General features: G+C 46.7%; 1 protein-coding gene across 1 annotated transcript in view; it reads right to left on the reverse strand.

Moving 5' to 3' along the window:
• Nucleotides 1-22,457, reverse strand: part of bsna (bassoon presynaptic cytomatrix protein a) — a 71,511-nt gene that overhangs the window by 29,002 nt on the left and 20,052 nt on the right. Inside the window, exons 3-5 of the mRNA XM_056594814.1 lie at nt 11,859-12,230; nt 10,722-11,426; nt 10,098-10,598 (exon numbers count right to left, since the gene is read on the reverse strand). Coding sequence (XP_056450789.1) covers nt 10,098-10,598; nt 10,722-11,426; nt 11,859-12,230 — 1,578 coding nt within the window. The remainder of the gene's footprint in view (nt 1-10,097; nt 10,599-10,721; nt 11,427-11,858; nt 12,231-22,457) is intronic.

The raw sequence follows: 22,457 nt of genomic DNA on the forward strand, positions 1-22,457 counted from the left end.
GTGTGTGTGTGTGTATGTATGTGTGTATGTGTGTGTGTACACATGCATGCATCTGTGTGCCCGAGGTCTTCCCAGAACAGCGCAGCGGCAATGCTGACATTTAGACAACCCTGTTGTAAAGAAACGGGCTTCCATGTTTCAAGGCCAACATGGGGAGCAAAGCAAACAGAGAGCTCACAGGTTCTGACTCAGCAGTACAGGTGTCTGCACGGCACCAGAAATAACAGGCTCCACTATGTTTCCCTTATAGCCGTCTGCTTAGAACAGAGGGATGTTCATTTGATCGCAGGGCGCCGTAACATAAAACCTGACGGAGCGATCCAAGGACTATTGCATGAAAAACACCTCCACATTTTATTGAGGGAGATACAGTTACATAAAAGTGTGTACAGTGTGTAGAGAATACATAAACATCTCTCCCAAGTATTCAGCAAAACCGTGATTTTATTCATGGTTCTTTTAAAATAATGGTTAACTTAAGTGTCATGCTTTTTTACTTAAGTTACATTATGCTAACCCTTATTAGCGTGCCAGACAAATTTAACCTTAAAAAACAGAAACTTAAACTATCAGTATGCCAGACAAACTTATGCTAATTTACTGTCATACTTGCTACAGTGCCACGGGTTTCAGCGTTTTACAAGCCATGTGTAAATGTGATTTTGGACGTTGTACATACTTTTCTCGAATACTACTTAGTATGCTAGTATGCAGACATAGCATTAAAGGTGCAGTAGATATGATTTGGAAGCTATTATTGGAGAGAAGTTTTTTAGAAATGGCATTGCCATCCTTCAGCTATTATGGAGTGAAATTCACTGTGAGAAAATCAGTTTGAATTAACTGTGTCTGCCCCTGTATGAGCCTATATCGATTTTGGCATGCTGGCTCATTCCTGCTCATCCCTGACCAATCAGGGCATCTCATTCATTCCCTGATTGGTCCGGAGAATCCATCGAGTCTGTCAATCACAGTTGGGTGAAACGCAACGCCCTCTTAATGGCGGAGAGACTGAGGGCGGGACGGAACAGAGAGGGAGGAGACGTTTCGTTCTGCCCTGATAGGTTTCAGAATCAATCTTCTGTTCTGTCTCTTTACAACTCTCTTCCCTACAGCACCTTTAAGAAGGGCCAAACAGACGTCCTGTAGTCACAGCAGTGCGGGGACCGCTGGGCATTAAGCAGACAGAGCACATGTTAGGTCCATCCACCAGATTCATCTGCTTCTCTCGTGGGAGGACCCTCCTTCACCGCTAGCCCACAGACGAAGAGATAATAACTCACATGTGAAAGCTCGGCCCACGGAAGTAGGTGAACGGTCAAAGGTTGGCGCCACTAAAACATGCTCCAGTGGAGATGGGCGTGTGGTGGGAGAGATAGGGAGAGAGAGGGAGAGAGAGAGAGAGAGAGAGAGAGAGAGAGAGAGAGAGAGGGAGAGACAGAGAGAGAGAGAGAGAGAGAGAGAGAGAGAGAGAGAGAGAGAGAGAGAGAGGGAGAGACAGAGAGAGAGAGAGAGAGAGAGAGAGAGAGAGAGAGAGAGAGAGAGAGAGAGAGAGAGAGAGAGAGAGAGAGAGAGACAGAGATCGAGATAGTGAGAGACAGAGGGAGACAGAGAGAGAGAGAGAGAGAGAGAGAGAGAGAGAGAGAGAGAGAGAGAGAGAGAGAGATAGAGAGAGAGGGAGAGAGAGAGGGAGAGGGATAGAGTGAGAGTGTGAAAGCGATGGTGTGATAGGATTTATTTGATGTCGGTGGGAGAGCTGTAGCTCAGGGACAGGTCTCAAGGAGGGTTAGAGATTCAAAGGGGAGAACATGCTGACTGAGCTGTGTTCTTACAGAAAGTGTGCCAAACTTCATGAATATTTTCAAGGAACAAATGTTTAGTTATATTTTGCAAATAACAGAACGTAGGACAAGACAGGGCCAGAGGAGGAGATCCAACATGGAGGCAGTGTGTATCACATATGTAACATCTGGCCCATAAGTACATGCACACACACAGACACACAGACACACACACACACACACACACACACACACACACACACTCACACACACCCACACACACATACACACCCATAAACGTTGCACTTAATTGTCCCTGAGATCAGCCAACGTTAAGCTGGTCTCAACCTTACAGGTTATTTACTGACTGTGTACACACACACACACACACACACACACACACACACACACACACACACACACACACACACACACACACACACACACACACATACAGAGCACTTAAACTAAGATGAGCCCTATCCAAGGGCGCTGGTTGGTCAGGTTGTAAGGGCGTGAACTGGTCTGGAGTGTGATATTATTGGTTCAAATGTGTCATCCATTACGGGATGGAGTGAGGATGTATTTGCATCCGCATAGAGAGTATGACTGATATGATGTAAAAATGATGAATGTCAATGTATGCATGAAGAATATGTGTGTGTGTGTGTGTGTGTGGTGTGCGTGTGTGTGTGCGTGTGCGTGTGCGTGTGTGTGTGTGTGTGTGTGTGTGTGTTGTGTGTGTGTGCGTGTGCGTGTGCGTGTGTGTGTGTGTGTGTGTGTGTGTGTGTGTGCGTGTGTTTGTGCGTGTGTGTGTGTGTGTGTGTGTGTGTGAGTGTGAGTAAGAGAGACTGAAAGAGATAGAGAGACCCTCACCCTAACCCTAGACATACAGATTGATTTCTCTCATTAATTGAAAAGAATAAGGAATAATAACCGATAAATAATTAATTTTAACATTCTATTATTGTTGGAGGATCTCTGAAAGCGAATCAAAATTGCAATGAACTCTATGATACCCAGGTGTTGACGGGAAAAGATAACTTCAGCACCTTGGACAGCGAACGATGCATAACCAAATCCTACCAACAGGGGGCCACTATGGTTAAAACCTTCCTAGAGGGAGAGCCGTGAGGGAAATAGGTTTGGTATGCCCCAAGTCAACATACAATATGGTTACCCCTTTGTTATAGAATACTATTAAATCTATAACAGCTAGAATTCAATTTGAAGATTTGAGTATTCTTAGTCCATTTCACATCGTCCTTTGATGGTTTTGATTCTCATAAGCACCTCCTCCCCACCGCCACCACCTTTGGTTACATTGTACAGTCCCCTCAGTTCAACAAAATGGTACATCCCATCTCGCCCTCCCCCACTCTAAAATAATGTAACAGTCCCTTATCTACTTCTCCAACATAATCGTACATAGATATATCTCCATCCATTTGTCTCCCTCACCAACATTAATCAAAACAAGACAGTTTATTAATAGATGTTTAAAAACAACCTGGGTTGAGCCAGGTGCTGAATGGCCTATGGGAATTAAAACAGCAATTTAAATGGCAATTTATTGCAGAAATGAAAAGGACAGACTGTCCAACGAGGAGCAGATGAAAGCCATTGCATGATCAAAATAGTCTCGGTTTGATTCAGACGCCGGCGAGAAAAAAAATTGGTTTCCAAGCGGGATTTAAAAGTGTCCATAGAAGGAGCGGACTTCTATCGCTTCTATTCTTATAAAAAGGCAGACTATTCTTAAGCTTAGGGGCGGTCGCAGCAAAGGCAGGAACAGCCTTTAGAAGCGGTAATCAGAAGGTTATCAGGTATATACGACGGTGTCAGGCTATTCCCAGTGTGATGAGCCCGACCTCGGCTCCTGCTGCTGAGCCACAGCCTGTTTGGAGTACGAAGGGACCTATTCTGTGGAGACAGCCGTTGATAATAGACAGAATGCTTGGTCCTTAAATGTCGAAGGCTTCTTTATGAGGGCGGTACAATGCAGATAGTGCAATCCGCCCGATATATCTCCATCAAATTCTCTTACATAATGGAACCATCCATCCAATATATCTACCTCATCTGCTCCAACATAATGGTACAATCCATCACATACATCCACCTCACCCTGCGCCGACATAATAGTACATTCCATCCCACATATCTCCCTCTCCCTCACTTGTTCAAACATAATGGTCCTCCTGCCCCTTTCCCTCAGTCCACCACTTCAGTTTAACACTATAGCCCAGCGTATTACTCTCTTGCTCTGCAATAGGCAGATGATATGTAAACAAGTTACACATTGACACGCTACAAAGCGTAAATAAAGTCAGAATTGTTTTCCAGTACAGATCGGCTAAGAGAAGGGGCCATCCTGGACAAAGTTAGAAGCTATACGATATAGAGACGACAGGCTCATTGGGACATGCTGTGCAATGTGACCGCTCATGCACAAGGTTGCTGTTTGGAATAGCAGCCGCTTGGGCCCACAGGATCGCTCTACGCCTCAGCAGCCAACATGGTGTCTTTACCTCCCTCGGAATGTTCTCATTGGCCCTCTCCACTGCATTCGTTCTGTAAGGGTCCAGCTTAACGCGCCGTCTACTCTTTAGCATCAGCTTCTCCTCTCTCTCTCTCTTGCTCCCTCGCTCGCTCTCTCTCTCTCTCTCTCTCTCTCTCTCTCTCTCTCTCTCTCTCTCTGCCTCGCTCGCTCTCTCTCTCTCTCTCTCTCTCTCTCTCTCTCTCTCTCTTTCTCTCTCTCTCTTTCTCTCTCTCCCCCTCTCTCTCTCCCCCTCTCCCCCTCCCTCTCCCTCCCTCACTCTGACACTCTATGCTCTGAATACAATAACTTTCTCTCCCTCTGCATATTTCTGTTTGACAGAGGCTATTATTTATTATAGCTTTCTAAGTCACTTAGAAAGCAAACTGATCCACACACACAGACACACGCATGTCTGTTAAAGCAAACTGATGCACAGACACACGCATGTCTGTTAATGCATAATGTACGTATCACAGCTAGTCTTCCTGTCTCCCACAGAGTCAAAGACAACAGCAACAACAACACATGCAGTGTTATGTTTATGTGTGGTGTGTGTGTGTGTGTTTGTGTGCATGCATTATTCCATACATACACACATACATGATATATCTGCATTATTCTCATTGTGTGCTTCATGCAACATGCTTGTTCATCAACCAGTCTGAAATCTCTCTCTCTCTCTCTCTCTCTCTCTCTCTCTCTCTCTCTCTCTCTCTCTCTCTCTCTCTCTCCCTCTCTCTCCTCATCACTCTCTCTCTCTTCAGTCCAATCTGTTAACATTTCAGAACACGGTAAATTTATGACACAGTACCCAACAGGACACGGTGTGTGTGTGTGTCTGTGTGTATGTGTGTGTGAGTGTGTGTGTGTGTGTGTGTGTTTGAGTGTGCGTGTGGACATGACAGCAAACTGCCAGCACGGGCTGTCAGCATTCGTCACGGCGACCACTGAGGTCATTATCAACATAACAGGTTGTATAAATACTGGAGCATACACTAGTGTGTCCACGATATAATCTAGTCGTAAGGTCTTAGTCTGTACTGGACTGGAGGAATAGCTGGTATATACAATCCACATAGAAACCAGATCTGTCAAATAAAGAGAGAAACTAATACTGATGATGATTGTTGGATTCAAGCCAACATCCGACATTCAAATTTAAATCTCACGATGACGCACATGGACATAAAGCATCTTCAACACCAGCTTGGGCCCCAAGTATATAAATATACATATATACGCACAGTTGTATATTTATATTTATATAGGCATGACATTTTCCACAGTAGGGCAGATGAGATCCTATCTAGTAATCAGCCATTAGGGATCCAGACCTTCAGGTGGGAGTGCACTCTATTATGGACCCCCCCCTGGTGCCCATATGTCAATGTATCCATTATCTAGCTGTGGATCGGGAGCCAAAGCCACAAATGCAGGGATATAATATGCACACACACACACACACACACACACACACACACACACACACACACACACACACACACACACACACACACACACACACACACACACACACACACAGGGACACACACACAGGGACACACACACACACACACACACACACACACACACACACACACACACACACACACACACACACACACACACACACACACACACACACACACACACACACACACACACACACACACAAACACACTCTTTCCATCTCGCTTCTCTAATGAGTCATTACAGCTGCACCACTCATCCCCTTCTGGTTAGCCAAACCGGCAGGTTGTCGTCGTTCATTTGCCCCGTTTCTACCTTTCATTTCATTCCATCATAGATCGTATGTCACCTATGTGATTGCTAGATCCTCGAGATCCTCAACACTTCTTGGACGACAGGTCGTGTGGAAGGTTCTTCCCGTCTCTCTGATCCACTCAGAGCTCACACGGTGGAGAAGACCGTAAAACACGGCGTCCATAAACTGTGTGACAACTCACTCAGAATGCACAATGTAAATGATCGATAACACACACAGGAACACACACAGACACACAAACACTGTATCCCCCCCCCCCCCCCCCCCCCCCCCCACCCCCCCATCACCCCCGGCTAATGGCAGGCCCCGTGGCACCTCTTGGTATTTCCCGGGGGAGAAATCACTGCTATGTAAAATAACAGCACTACTACTAGTACTGACAGCAGGCTTAGAGTGATGAACACACACACTCTCCATTCCTACCTCCCTCAGACAAACACAACATCACTCACAAGTACGCACCCTCTCACCCAAGTGCACACAGAGACCCACGCATGCATTTAAAACGCAACAAAATCCATACAAACGCACACACACAAACACATGCATGTTCACTGTGATGGATGAGTGAGACAGAGAGAGAGAGAGAGAGAGAGAGAGAGAGAGAGAGAGAGAGAGAGAGAGAGAGAGAGAGAGAGAGAGAGAGAGAGAGAGAGAGAGAGAGAGAGAGAGAGCCCTAGAGAGAGCGGGAGTGTGACAGCTAGAGAGAGCTCGAGACAGACAGAGACAGAGAGATAGAGCGAGAGAAAGGGAGTTATATATTAAGTGAGCTAAGGCAAACAAACCTTGTCTTTCTAAGGATTCTTTGCACACTGACACACACACATACACACACCTACAAACCCCCCCCCCCACACACACACACACACACAAACACACAGTCAAGCAGATGGAGTCTTTAATTTATGATCAGTCATCTTTGAAACGCTTTTGTTTGCAGTGCTGATCCAGTGAAGCCTACCCTGTCACAGACGGAGGAAGTAGCTGTCGCAAGGAAAGTTAACTAAATACTTTCTTATTTATTAATTTAATTTGAGGCGACACCGGTGTGCAAGTCGGTACCAAATTAAGGTCACCTATCTCTTCAGAGCCCCACCCCTGCGAGCCCTCCGTGGCCAGACCAGCCGAGCACACCAAATTATTCAACGTCAGCAGGGTAAAAAAAACATTAAAAAAAAACATGCTGCACATGATGGCGGCTATAAACAGCACTGGAAAGAAAAAAACGAAAAAACTCTTGCTTGCACTTCAGAAAGTTTTCAACCTCAACGGCAAGGCTTTTTAAGTTCTATATTTGACCGACAGAAAGGGCGGTAGGGGCACACCAGATGAATCATACATCTAGTGATAGAGTATGGGCTTAATAACCTCCACATTTGTACAGGGGGATCCACGTCTCTATACGTAAAAACTATTTCGCTGATTGGCAATCAGCGAAATCATGTACCGCCTTCAGCTAAACCGCATCAGCCTCTCCTGGATCAATCAACGTATCAGAGGAGAGGAGGGGAGGAGTTGGGGAGGGGTGGGGAGAAGTGGGAGAGGGAAGGAGAGGGGAGGAGAAGAAAGAAGAGAGGAGGGGAGAGGAGAGGAGAGGAGAAGGAAGAAGAGAGGAGGGGAGAGGAGAGGAGAGGGGAGCAGAGGGGAGGAGAAATGATGAGAGGAGAGGAGAGAGTATGGAGGAACATTGAAGACTGTTGTATTATTAACCAGACCAAGCTGTCCTGAAGTGCATGAAAACCCATTAGGAATTCTGTCGCTCCTACCACTTCTCCTCCTCTATTTCTGAATTCCCCCTAAAGAGAGAGACATGACTCACACTATACTCTCTTTCCTTTGCTCAAGAGAGAGAGAGAGAGACAGAGAAAGAGAGAGAGAGCAGAAAAAAGGCAGACACAAGCCAGACTTTGTCAAACCTAGTCTCACAGAGAGGCAGTCGCACGGTGAACCAGAGCAGATATTTTCACAAACCATGTCACCCAATAATCTCTCAGCTGTCTAGATGGCGGTGTCATTTTTTTACAAATCGTACCTACAGCTCCTTTAAATTGCTGTTCCATGACCATAGCTACTCTATCTTAACAGATTTGTTTAGATATTCCCAAATGCATTTTATTCCGGAATTTCTCAGCCTATTTTCGATTTCAGAGGGGCTCTGGACAAATTGGACCTCCAGCCAATCAGAGCGAGGAAACAAACGGCTGACACGTCATCGGCAGCCATCTTGGTTGTTTATGAAAAGTTCCCCCACCGCACCGGCTCTTCCTTCTACAGTCATCGTGTTAAACCCGCCCCATGTTGGACAACAGCTGTGATTGGCCCAACCCAGGCCAGGTCTACCGGAAATCTGTCGGAAGCCAGACAAATCTGCCAGAGCAAATAAAACATGAGCTCCCTGCAGGTTCGTCTAGTTCCCAGGCAATTTTGAATGCCTTCTTTCTCTGGAGCAGTCTGAAGCGACACAGCTGCATCTTGTTTGTGTTGATTGCCGCGCCGCATTACATAATGGCTCCATTATTGTCCACCTCAGTTTCACGCGGTTAAATGGAGACGTGTAAATAAATGCTTCTTTTCAGCAATCTATTCAAACTGTTTATTGTGTGGGCAATTAAGCCTGACAAACGCACCTCTTGGTGACGTGTCCTGGTGTCCATTTTAATCGGAATAGTGACAACAGCATAACCTACAACTTCTTATTCTTCTATTTTGACACATATTGTCATCCTCAAATATTTTTTAATAGGTTTTTGGTTTTAAGTGGTTTTTAGTGGATCATGCATAGAAAATACTTTCTGAATTTCAACTCACTCATCATAGAGGAGAGATGTTCTTCTACCATGAATATTCATCATTATTTGTGACTCTTCATGACTATTCATGACTCATTGCTATTGCTCATTTTCTGCTTGTTACCCCAAAGATATATGAATAGACACACAGACTGCCCCAAGTACACACCCTATGAAAACACACACATACAGAAAACAGAGAGAACAATAAGGGAGAAAACGAGAACCTACTAAATAAAAAAACAGCTTAGAGATCTACACACAGACTATCAATAGCGATGAATACATATTTATTTATTTAGGTTTTATTTGAATAGGGACAGATAAAAAAAACATAGATAAGTGTGAAATAGTCATTTGATGTATGCATCAAAGTGTTTTTAGCTAAAGCTTATTCACGACCCTTGTCCCCAGAATATTGTTCACCTAACTGTATCTACTGTAGAAGCTTTTCTTCCAAATTATGCTCACTACATGCTGATCATGACAGAGAAACAAAGCTAATTTACCGCACACACGCTCACACACAAAGACACACACACACACACAAACACACACACACACACACACACACACACACACACACACACACACACACACACACACACACACACACACACACACACACACACACACACACAAACACCTGCGTTTACAGACTCAAATTACACGAATTAGACTAGAGTTGCCCATTATTCATGTTCACAACCATCGCTCTAGCGAGATGTTAATCAGCCTTCAAATGTACTTAATAGTTATCATTAAACCAAAGCCTTGCTCTGGCCAATACACACACACACACACACACATGCACATGAATAAACAAGTGTGTGTGTGTGTGTGTGTGTGTGTGTGTGTGTGTGTGTGTGTGTGTGTGTGTGTGTGTGTGTGTGTGTGTACGTGTGTGTGTGTGTGTGTGTGTGTGTGTGTGTGTGTGTGTGTGTGTGTGTGTGTGTGTGTGTGTGTGTGTGCCTGCGATTAGTGATCTCTTTCTATCAATCTATCTTTTGAGCAGATTTTAAGACAATTTAGTTTTAATAAATTACACTAAGTGGCAATCTGTATGAGTGTACGAGTCTCCGTCTGTATGCGTGTGACTCTCCGCGTGTGGACGTGCATTAGCCTCTCCGTGCACCCAGCCCATGTCGCAGGTCACACATTCATAGTCCTGCACAGACAGCATAATGGTGATGCCTTACCTCCACCAGGTGGGGGGTGGGGTTGAAGCCGCACAGGTTGCACACTTGGCTGTGACACTGGGTGCAGGAGTTGTAGTTGGGCGGGTCTGCGCTCCCGATGTTCAGCTCCGTCTTACACAGCGGGCAGTTCACCCTGGCCCTCTGGGGCTCCGCCGGGGCCGCTGGGACGGCCGCAGGCAGCTGCTGCTGCTGCTGCTGCTGGGGCCCTTTCTGTTGATGCGCCGGCAGCTTCTGCTGGCTCCCTTTCTGAAGGTGTGCAGGCAGCTGTTGATGGCTCTCTTGTTGAGGATGCAGAGGCTGCTGCTGCTGCTGCTGCTTCGGCTGCTGTTGGAGCTTCTGGCTTGGTGTGTGAGGACCGCCCATGATGGGACCGCCCATCTGACCGGGGCCATGCATACCCCCCATCTGACCGGGGCCATGCATACCCCCCATCTGACTGGGGCCATGGGGGGCTCCAGCCTGCGTTGGCGCGTGCGGACCCCCCATTACGGGACCCCCCGTCTGACCGGTCGGTGCGTGAGGGCCGCTCATTACGGGACCCCCCGCCTGACCGGTCGGTGCGTGAGGACCACCCGTCTGGGGACCCCTTATCTGACTCATCGGTGCATGAGGTCCACCCATTACGGGACCCCCCGTCTGACTGGTCGGTGCGTGGGGGCCCCCCACGTTGGCTGGCTTGGCCCCGGGGGGCCCGTGCTGCCGGCTCTCTGACGTCGCTGCGTTGCTGAACACCACCTTGCCCCGGGCGGGGCCAGGCTGGGTGGAGGCGGCGGGGAGGGGGTCCACGTTGATCAGGGTGCTCGCCTGGTTCAGCAGAGAGGCCCCGAAGCCAAACAGCTTGGTCAGCCCGTCCTGGGCGGGGGGCGGGGCCTGGCTGGGGGCCCGGTGGGCCGGGGAGGAGCCGGCGCTCCGGGTGTGCTCCTGGTACCTGGCGCCGGGCTGGTGCATCGGGGAGCCGCGACCCAGGTCGGGCTGGGAGGGGGCCTTGGCTAGCCCGACGAGTGGCACCGCGCCCGGGTGAGGGATCCGGGGGCCCCCCGGCTGGTTGAGTCCACCGGTTGGACCCCCGGCACTTCCTTGCACTCCCGCCCCTTTCTGGGAATAAGGGTCCGACCTCATCCCCTGCTGGGACGGCCCTGTGTGGGGCTGGGGGCCGTGGGGCCCTTGGTGTCTCTGGAGTCCTGGGGAGGCCTGGGGCTGGGGTTTAGGCCCTGCTTGAGAGGAAGGGTACGTCTGGGGCTGGGGCTGGGGCTGGGGCTGGGGGAAGGGTTGAGAGTGAGGCTGGGATTGAGGGTAGGGCTGGGAGTGGCCCTGGGTGTAGGGCTGGTTCTGGCCCTGAGTGTAGGGCTGGTTCTGGCCCTGAGTGTAGGGCTGGTTCTGGCCCTGAGTGTAGGGCTGGTTCTGGACCTGGGTATAGGGCTGGTTCTGGCCCTGAGTGTAGGGCTGGTTCTGGCCCTGGGTGTAGGGCTGGTTCTGGCCCTGGGTGTAGGGCTGGTTCTGGCCCTGGGTGTAGGGCTGGTTCTGGCCCTGGGTGTAGGGCTGGTTTTGGCCCTGGGTGTATGGCTGGGACTGGGCCTGGGAGTAGGGCTGGTTCTGGCCCTGGAAGTGGGGCTGGGATTGGCCCTGGAAGTGGGACTGGGATTGGGAGTAGGGCTGGGTTTGGCCCTGGGGGTGATGCTGAGATTGGCCCTGGGGGTGGGGCTGGCTTTGGGCCTGGGGGTGATGCTGAGATTGGCCCTGGGAGTGGGGCTGGCTTTGGGCCTGGGAGTAGGGCTGGCTTTGGCCCTGGGAGTGGGGCTGGCTTTGGGCCTGGGAGTGGGGCTGGCTTTGGGAATAGGCCTGGGAGTGGTGCTGAGACTGGGCCTGAGCGTAGGGCTGGGAGTGATGGGGAGACGGGGCCTGGGAGTAGGGCTGTGCCTGGCCGTACGGGTGAGTCGCCGGCGGCTGATGCGGGGGCTGACTCTGGGCCGGGGCCTTGCTCTGCGCGGCCGGCTGCAGCGGCTGAGCCTGGGCGATGGGTTTGGCCTGGTGGGAGGGCGAGTGGATCTGCTGCTGGCTCTTGGAGCGCGGTGTGGTCATGTCAATACCCAGAGCCCTCTGCATCTGACAGTTCAAACACAACCACTCTTGGACCTAGAGAGAGAGAGAGACGGATAGGGGGAAGGGGGGGAAAAAGTTTAATTGTTTTTTCTCATTGTTGTCGAAAGAATGCAGGGCAATGGAAGGCAAGTTTTATTGACAATATTTTTTTTTTCAATGATGGCTGATGGAAAATTAAATTAAGAAAAAATAATCAGAGGTGGGGTGAGTGTAGATGTCTGCTTGCGTGTGAGCGTGTGTGAGCATATGTTTTTGTGTGTTCAGTATGATAGCAGATGGAGGCCAATTCAAACCTAGCTTTCTGAACCGATGGCTCAAAATAGTTTCTGACAAATGTGCTTATTGTAAGTCGCTTTGGATAAAAGTGACTGCAAAATGCCATAAATGTATTATAAATGTAACGTAATGTAAAGTATTCCTTCTATCATGAGTCACAAGTGCGACAGAGTTGAGAGGATGCGTGGCAATGGTTATGGAAAGTAATTTCTTTTTCAATTTGAAGCAGACGATGACGAGAGAAAAAAGTTTAATTAGCCAAAGTAATAGAGAGAGGGGGGGAGAGGGGAAAAGAGAAAGAGAGGGAGAGAAATAGGTGCAAAGAGACCAATGGGTTCATTCCCATTTTACACAACAGCCCTGTAAAAGGAACGCTTCTTGGTACGAAATACACACAAAAAAGCACTTCAACGAGAACATTAAAACACACACACACACACACCATCTTAAAGTAACGCACACTCCTCATCCCCTCTCCTTCAGGCTTTCTTTGCCCCCTTCATCCACTCCATTCCATCTCTCTCCCTCTCTCTTTCTCTCTCTCTCTCTCGCTCTATGATGGAGGACATACCTCCCTCTCTCTCTCTCTGATGGAGGACATACCTCCCTCTCTCTCTCTCTGATGTAGGACATACCTCTCTCTCTCTCTCTCTCTCTCTCTCTCTCTCTCTCTCTCTCTCTCTCTCTCTCCCTCCCCCTCTCTCTCTCTCTCTCTCTCACTCTCTCTCTCACTCTCTCTCTCTCTCTCTCTCTCTCTCTCTCTCTCTCTCTCTCTGATGTAGGACATACCTCTCTCTCTCTCTCTCTCTCTCTCTCTCTCTCTCTCTCTCTCTCTCTCTCTCTCTCTCTCTCTCTCTCTCTCTCTCTCTCTCTCTCTCTCTCTCTCTCTCTCCCTGATGTGGGACATACCGTGTGCGTGTTTGCTCTAATCGTGTCCCGCTGCTCAACATTCTGCTCAGGCAGTCCTACGGTCCTGTTTGTCCCGGGGACGCGTCACGTCACGCAGTCTACACACGTCCAGCACTCACATTAGAGACGTCTGACAGCGAGCATAAACAACCGTCACAGCGGCCAACCAGCAGTCGTTCCAATTTCCACCACGCCCGTCCCCTTTTCCCAGAATGCAATGCTTCAACCCGGCGGAAACCTCCATCACCGACGCCGACGAACGAGAAAGTCCCTTTAAAATAACCACGAACAGGATGGAAAGATAGTCCCTTTAGAACGTCCACGAACAAGGTGGAACGACACTTCCTTTAAAACAGCCACCAACCACGGGGAACGAGAGTTCCATTAAGACAACCACAAACAGGACGGCAAGATAGTCCCTGTGAAATAACCCCCAGCAGGAAGGAACGACACGTCCTTTTAAAATAACCCCGAAACAAGATGGAACGATAGTCCCTTTTAAAATAACCCCTAACCGTACAAAAAGACCATGGCCGCGGAAGAAAAAGGCTGTAAAAACGGATACGTTATATCAGTCCGGTCTCCTTAGCTTGAACAGATCCCGCCCGCTGCCGAACGAAACTGCTCCGCTGTCTGGCGTATATCAAGCTTGACAGAATTACTGATGCTGCATTCTGTTTAGTCAGCTCCTGTAGCAATCATCTATCTTTCTCTGGCTCCCTCCATCTCTGCTCTCCACCCCTCGTCCTCTTCCTCTCTCTCTGTCCACATCCTTCCCTCTCTTCGTCTCTCTCCCTCTCCCTCGCTCTCTCTCCCTCTCTCTCACGCGCGTTCCAACTCTCTCTCTTATCACTGGAAGATTCCCTTTGTACTCCTCCTTTTTGTCCTCCCACCATTTCTCTCGTTTTATCCTTTTGCACTTTTAATTAATTTTTCTTATCTTATCTGCTTCCTTGTATAAATACATATTTGTCTTTCTCTCTCTCCCTCTCTCTCTCTCTCTACCCCCCCCCCCCCCCCCCCCCTCTTGGTCTCATTCTCTCGCCCTCCCCTCTGTCTCTTTCCCCTCTCTCTCTCTCTCTGATCTCACACAGCTCCGCTCCACTTTTACCATAATTACTGCTGATAAATATAGTGGAGGGGGACGAGAGACAGAGAGAGAGAGAGAGAGAGAGAGAGAGAGAGAGAGAGAGAGAGAGAGAGAGAGAGAGAGATGAGAGAGAGAGAGAGAGAGATAGAGATGAGAGAGAGAGACGAGACGAGAGAGAGAGAGAGAGAGAGAGAGAGAGATGAGAGAGAGAGAGAGGAGAGAGAGAGAGAGGCCGAGGAGAGAGAGAGAGAGTAGAGAGGGGAGAGAGAGAGCTAGATGAGAGAGAGAGAGAGAGAGAGAGAGAGAGAGAGAGAGAGAGAGTGAGTGAGTGAGAGAGAGAGATTGGCCAAAGCAAGCTGGATTGGGGATAAAAGAGAGAGGTGTTGACAAGCAGGAGTGTAAGAGGAAGAGGGGAAGAGAGGAGCGAGGCTGTCTATAATTAGGCAATTTTCTTCTTTTAGAACACAGAGCACATGATCTTCTCGTTCAGCACATTTCTCCACCAACATTGTTCATTGGTCTTTCACAGCATCTCGCTCACACACTGTAGGAGACGACCTCAGCTGCTAAATATGCTAAATGCAGATATAACTGCATGCCCATAGGTCAGATACTTTAGGGAAATTAATAGATGCAAATCTTCTGCCTGCTAGAAACACACCATCTGTCTGAATACAGTCCCCTATTCATCTTGGCTAGAAAAACTAAAAAGTCAGCAGAATGATTATTTTTCCAACTTGCCAACTTCCGCTTCTGATGTAATCCAGAGAAGAAGAAACCAACTAATTTATTGGGGTTACATCATCCAAAAGCAATAAAGTTAGGCATATTCTTGTTGTTTATACAAGAACATGCATAACTTTCTTGCTTTTGAAACAACATGAGTCAATTCATATCTCTAGAACCACTCAAGTAAGGCTTGTGGTGATGGACATTAACATAAAAAAAATAAACTACTTTTTGATTATACTAATATTATTACAATTAGGGCATTTAGCAGACGCTTTTATCCAGTGCGACTTACATCGGTTAATGCACACATTATCACACCGATGGCAGAGTCAACCATGCAAGGCGACAGAAAGCTCGTCAGGAGCAGTTAGGGTTGAGTGTCTGGCTCAGGGACACATCAACACTTCCTTTCTGGAGGAGCTGGGGATCGAAGTAGCAACCTTTCGGTTACAAGATAACTGCTCTAACTCCTGAGCTAGTCAAATTAACTTCTGCTTTAAATTGCAAATGCTCATGACAGATGTGGCTTTTGATTACCATGTAAATGGAGCATAATCCTGTATTTATTTTTCATGTGTACCCAGGAAGTGAATGAGAACACTAACAAGACTGTTTCATAATTTCATTCACATGAAAAGGCATTTATAGGAGGTGCATTTGCCTAATTTGATATAGTTTATAAATAATAAGCCTATTTAACTGGCCTTATTTCATCCCGAGCTCACTTCAAATGAATACACTAAATAGCCTTTTCCCAAGCATATGGGTGTGGATACACAACAATTTTATTACATTGTAATGAAATTGAGTACAAATCTGCAAGGCCTTCTACGTGCCATCCATTCTCTGTGTCTACTGAAGTCATTTAGCCGTTCCTGCTTGAAATGATGCGTCATAAATCCTATCACGTCTCATAAATATACATAGCATAGGCAGCTTTCGCCCTAGCGCTTCCTAAAGAGTGTACCACACATACTGCAGCACGCAAACACTTTCCCTCTGTCTCTAGTTTTTGGCCTAATCGCTGGTCAGTGATTTTGACTGCGATCAATAACCCATAATTGATGGTCCTTAATCAAAATCTACCTCAGCACTTTGATCCAATTCACTCACCTGAACTGTTTCTGTGTATATGTGTATGTATGTCTTTGTGTTTGTGTTTGTGTTTGTTTCTGTGTATATGTGTATGTCTGTGTGTGTGTGTGTGTGTGTGTGTGTGTGTGTGTGTGTGTGTGTGTGTGTGTGTGTGTGTGTGTGTGTGTGTGTGTGTGTGTGTGTGTGTGTGTGTGTGTGTGTGTGTCTATGTGTGTGTTATCCACCCATCCTAGATCAATATTAGCTCTGAATTGAGAGGGAATGGAGAGGCAGACATCCAGATTCACTCTCGAGATTAAACAATTAAACGAGGTCAACATTGAAAAAAAAGATGAAAAAATGCAGGCCTACTGTAGGTCATGTGAACAGGGAGTCCCCAATGCCACGGTGTCAATCTGCCTTCTACAGTACGATATACAGTACCTCTCTCTCTCTCTCTTACATATCCTATCAGTGTAACTTTCAATTCACTTATATCATCAATAAATGTTGAAACAGTAATGAATATATAACGAAAATGTACAGCGAAATAACAGACAGGTGTCGGATTCAATGACCATGTCAATAACAAAAATGTTCTGATACCTTGTTCTGATGTATTGTGAGACTGACACCAAATACAGGGCAAACTCTTCAGAGATTGAAGTGTATTCACCGGATTTTGTTAAAAACTCTCTTCTTAAATTCAAAGGATAAATCCATCTGACATCCTATTATTTCCATGCTGTGATATTACCGGGGAACATGTGGTGAAGTGAAGCAGTTAGAATACACCCGCTACTCCATATCCATCTGCTTAACCGTCTCTTTCAATGAACTGAGGCTGTTTGGCTCCTTGAGTCAGTACACTGTTAAATCAATAATATAGCCTTAAACACTTTGTCAACGTAATTAAACGACTACGATGTACTCATCCCAGGTCCTGTTTTAGCGTTTTGCGTAGTATTTCACTTTGCTCAGTCGTCAAACGGAGACATTGCTGCAATATTTACCACAGGGTTTGATAGGAGAGTGTGTCTCTGTAGAATCACCCATCAGCATCAGATATTAGTCAAATTCCCATTTGACAACGACTCAGGGGTCCTGTGTCAGAATCACTTCTTAGCACATTTTGCAATGCCTCTATGTCGAGAAATCAGTCATTTAGTGAGCGGATGCACACATTTTTGCCGGGCCAGCAGCCTCGTTAACACAGAATGCACCTCAACTCTTCGGGCTTCTACAGAGCTCCTGGTAGTCTCTATGTACCCGGCAGCTGGCTGCCCAGATCTGGCCGATGCATCTAGGTTTAAACATTCTATTCTCAGCCAGAGCTTCATACCGAGTTTTTTGCTAAAGTATTGGCTACAACTCTGTAGCCCCCTCCCCCCCCCCCCGAGGCTTTCGGGATCAAAATCCAGCACCGAAAAACGATGATTCATTTATTAAATTTATAAATGTACAATTTACCGAATGTTCTCTCCTGATATTAGGAGGGGTTAGCGAAACGCATTCTGGGTAACGTAGGGAAATAGCACACTGGAGCAGATCGTGGGAAGCCTGAAGGGACAGCCAGGGAAAAATTGCAAATATTGATAAAGAACAATATTACACGTTGCAGAAGAATAGGACCTGTGGTGCTTTATACATCCCCAATGTAGATATTGATGTCAATGTGTTTCAGGCTGTATTATTGATTTCTCTGGGATGGTTCACCATGGTTAAGGCATTGTTGTTAGAATAAGCGTTAAATATCCCTATAATCCGACAGCAATCCCTGAGTATTTGGCCAGTCAGAATGGTCTCCCAGACCGTCCACTCTGCCGTCAACAAAAAGAAAGATATCCCGTTCCCACTTTATCCAATCGGGAGAGAGTACTCGCAGTAGGAATTCAGTGTTGACTGACAATGGCGGAACAGATGAAGCTAATGATTTAAGCACTGCCAGGAATGGCTTACACAACATAAAAAGGGGACAACGGCTGAAGTAAAATACAAGGAAAAAAAGATGGCATGAAAGAGAGACAGGAGTCATGCAAGACCCGCATTTATGGTGATATTGGGAGGAGGAAGGGGATCGCTAACTGCAAAATAGACAGGAACGAAGCAGAGCATCGCCTGCCGCGCATTTAAAGCTGCAGGGCTTGAATTGAGTGGCAGACTTGGCCGAAGTGAAATGAAATATTCATAAGTATATTTTATTTGTGTATTATATAATTCCATGAAAAATAAGAATTTCCCAGAACGGACCAACGGAGAGGCCAACATATTTTCTTTTGCTCATATACTCTATCTTACTTGCAAGCCAAGACCTGTGGTTCTACAGACTAAATAACTAAAAACTATTGATAAATCAATTAAGGAATCCCATCACTTGCACTATACTGCACCTTTAAATACACTGTTTGACAAATGATGTTTATGCTGCCACTTTCTGTTTGTGCCAATGGCACTAACTATATCCATCTATATGCCCGGTTTGTCTGAAAGCCAGTCTCAATCTGTCTGCTCTATCCTCTTGTTCCTTCCTCTTCTCATCTCTCCATCGTTCTGTCTCTGTGTCTGTCTGTCTGTCGGTCTGTTTTTCTGTACGTCTATGGGCCCTCATACAGTGTTCCAGCCGAAGCCATTAATCATTTAAAGCAGCTCATTAGAAACTCCCTGCTCTTGAACCACCGTTTGCAGCTGTGCTGACTTGCAGCTGTGCATGTGTGCAGGAGAGAGCGAGCGAGAGAGAGAAAGAGAAAGAGAGAGAGAGAGAGAGAGAGAGAGAGAGAGAGAGAGAGAGAGAGAGCGAGCGAGCCCTAGAGAGAGCGGAAAAGGGAGGGGAAATATATGCAGTGAAATCAGTTGAGAATCAAGTAATAGTTAAGTTAGTAGTTACATTTTACTTTTTAAATCGTCGGTTTTGTATTTTGTCTGTGTGTGCATGCGTGTGTGGAGATATCCAGAGAACCATAGATGAGCACTGAGACTCCAGCCAGGCTAGGGCTGGCAACATCAGGCCAACAGACACACAAACATTCTACACGCCAGTGGCACAATTATTTGTTAGGTATTATTATTAGTTTAGCAAACAACAATGACTACAGTTGTGCAGCTGAGCTTCGGTATTCATGTGAGTCAACACTGATATACTGGCCGGCTTAAAGCATATTGGCAGCATGCGCTCTTAATCTACTGCTTCGTGAGGCTCAAAGCGCTGAGTGTGTATGGGGAGGAAAGCGCAATCGTGCTCAGCTTTGAATCACGTGACCAGGGCAACAATGCCCCCTAGTGACTCAGCTAGGTGACACATTTCCAAGTATGCTACCGTTTCCCGCATTTAGCCAACGCTGGGACCACATCATCATCTCACTACATAAACAACACGCAATTCAATTATGCGTCCCAAAAATAATATTTTTGAACAAAGACATATATCTGGGTTGGCTTAAGGATGCGTCATCAACCAGAAGGTGAAATGCACTGCATTGCCATTGCGTAGTCTGGACTCGGAGCCATCTTCAACATGAGTGCCAACTTGTTGAGGGAGAGGTTGTTGTTGTGGGTTGAATGTGTGTGTTGCATATTGTCATTGTCAAATAGCTTTCTTGGGGTTATAGAAGAAATTTGGCACCGCTTATCATTAGTCTTTTGGGGGGGAGGGGACCACACACACACACACACACACACACACACACACACACACACACACACACACACACACACACACACACACACACACACACACGCACAGACTTCTGTGGCCTATCAAAGCACATTACAAGTAGTGGCTAAAATTCACCAATTCATTCACATATTCATACACACATTCAAACACATTCCGAAACAGAGGGCTGTGTCAACCATGCAAGGCAACAGCCAGCTTGTTAGGGTTGGGGACACCTCAACATTTATTCATGAGGAACAGTGCTCGCTTGTCAGGGTTAGGACTCATATCCCTGTTACTCAGAGAATAACAGAATGAAGAAACAACACTGGGCTCCACGGTCAAAAGACGGCTCCGTTGAAATAAGCCACCGAAACTCCAGAAAGCAGAGGGAGTAGAACCGACTAATGGGAGTAAGGAAGGAGTTATGTAAAGCAGATGGTAAAATGGGGCGAAATCGCTGCAGGAGAGAGAAGAAGGAGGCCTTGCTAGCCCTCTGTTTTAAGCCCCGACTTCAAAGATGGGAAATTGTGGTGGTTGTGTTGTGTATATATCTGGCTGTGGGTGTGAACGTGTGCATATCCTAGTTTGTGTGTGTGTGTGTGTGTGTGTGTGTGTGTGTGTGTGTGTGTGTGTGTGTGTGTGTGTGTGTGTGTGTGTGTGTGTGTGTGTGTGTGTGTGTGTGTGTGTGTGTGTGTGTGTGTGTACATCTGCTCCAGCGTGACAGTCAGTCCAGAGGATTTTGAATGGGATTTCTGCTGCTTGGCGGTGGATTGTGTCGACGTGGGCCATTTAATTCTCTCCTCGCTGACATACATCCATGACAGCATACCAGAGAGAGAGAGACACAGGGACAGACAGAGAAAGAGAGAGAGAGAGAGAGAGAGAGAGAGAGAGAGAGAGAGAGAGAGAGAGAGAGAGAGAGAGAGAGAGAGAGAGAGAGAGAGACTGACAGACAGACACAGAGACAGAATAGACAGACAGCGAGAGAGAGAGAGAGAGAGACAGACAGACAGACAGACAGACAGACAGACAGACAGACAGACAGACAGACAGACAGACAGACAGACAGACAGACAGACAGACAGACAGACAGACAGACAGAAACAGAGACAGAAGCGACAGACAGCTAGAGAGAGAGAGAGAGAATTTTTTTCTACTAAATGAGAGGGGGAACAAGAACCCTTGAGGAGGAATGGGGGGGGGGGGGGGGGGGGACAACAACAAAAACATCAGTCCATCTTGTTCTCGTTCGGGGGCTACCAACAAGGTGTTGTGTTTGTGCTCTTCTCATTGTGACTACTTGCACCAGCTCCTAATTGCACATCTTCCGGAGTGATGGTGTGTAGGACGGGCAGCTTAAAGTCATTATTTCTCACTGGGTTTTAATTGTGTGTTTTTAAGCAAGAGAGACTTCCTCTGCTTAATGAGGACCACTGCCACTTGTCGAAAGATTTAAGTCTTTACTGTTTAATTGAAAGATTTTCAGTGAACAGGCACTAAATTAAAGATTCAAGCAGCATGGGAGGGTTCTAGGATCAGCAGAGACTATGAGTTGGTTATGTCTCTCCTTAAGAGCATGCATGTTAACTACATGGGAGGGTTCTAGGATCAGCAGAGACTATGAGTTGGTTATGTCTCTCCTTAAGAGCATGCATGTTAACTACAGTTGCCCAAATCAAACCGTCAGAAGAAAGTTATTTCACATGGCATGTTTGGAGACCCTGGTTGATGTTGACCATGTGATGTCGGCTCTACATACAGCTGTGGTTGTGTGGCAGCTTTCTCCACTATGAACAACCAAACAGTGTCCCAGCCCCACCGATGAGCATGTGGACATGTGTGACCGTGTGGACGAGACCGGCCCTGATACCATTCCAGCCCAGATTTGAATTCCTGACAGGACAAGCTACAGCGCACCTCCTTCCCTGAACCAGACGGAGCGGGGGAGCGGGCTATCAGAGGGACAGAAAGAGGTAGGATGCGTCGAAGATGTTCAATTGATACAGTGCGTTGATTTGTTGGTGGGGACTGTGGGACAAAAAAGAGGAAAGACGAAAACTCGATAAATATCTCTCTTTTTAGTTGATTTTTCTAAAATTAAGCATTTTATTTAAGCAAAGTTCTCCAAAGCTCTGGCTGTAATGCATTTTATTTCTAAATGCAGTTGTTATAATGCTTAAAATGAGAAAATAACTTTTTTTTTTTGTAAGACTACATTATATTAAGCAACCCCCAAAAATGACGATGAGTAGGCCTATTGTTGAAATATCATTGAATTCTACTTTCATTATTTGATTCCAGTCAGCTGGAATCAAAAATGCAAACAGGCATTGAACTACTGGGCTACTACAATATACTTTGCACTGATTTATAATGCAAGTCTGATATTACGATGTTCTGGTCCTGTTCTCTAGGAAATATTCCCGACTTGGACGACTTTGAATCTTTATTGATTACCTCTACAGGAACACAAGGCCAATTGGAAACTTGCAAAACACAATGGCTTCATGAGCCAATTACATGT

Source organism: Gadus chalcogrammus, chromosome 7 (assembly GCF_026213295.1).
Source record: "Gadus chalcogrammus isolate NIFS_2021 chromosome 7, NIFS_Gcha_1.0, whole genome shotgun sequence".
NCBI lineage: Eukaryota > Metazoa > Chordata > Actinopteri > Gadiformes > Gadidae > Gadus > Gadus chalcogrammus.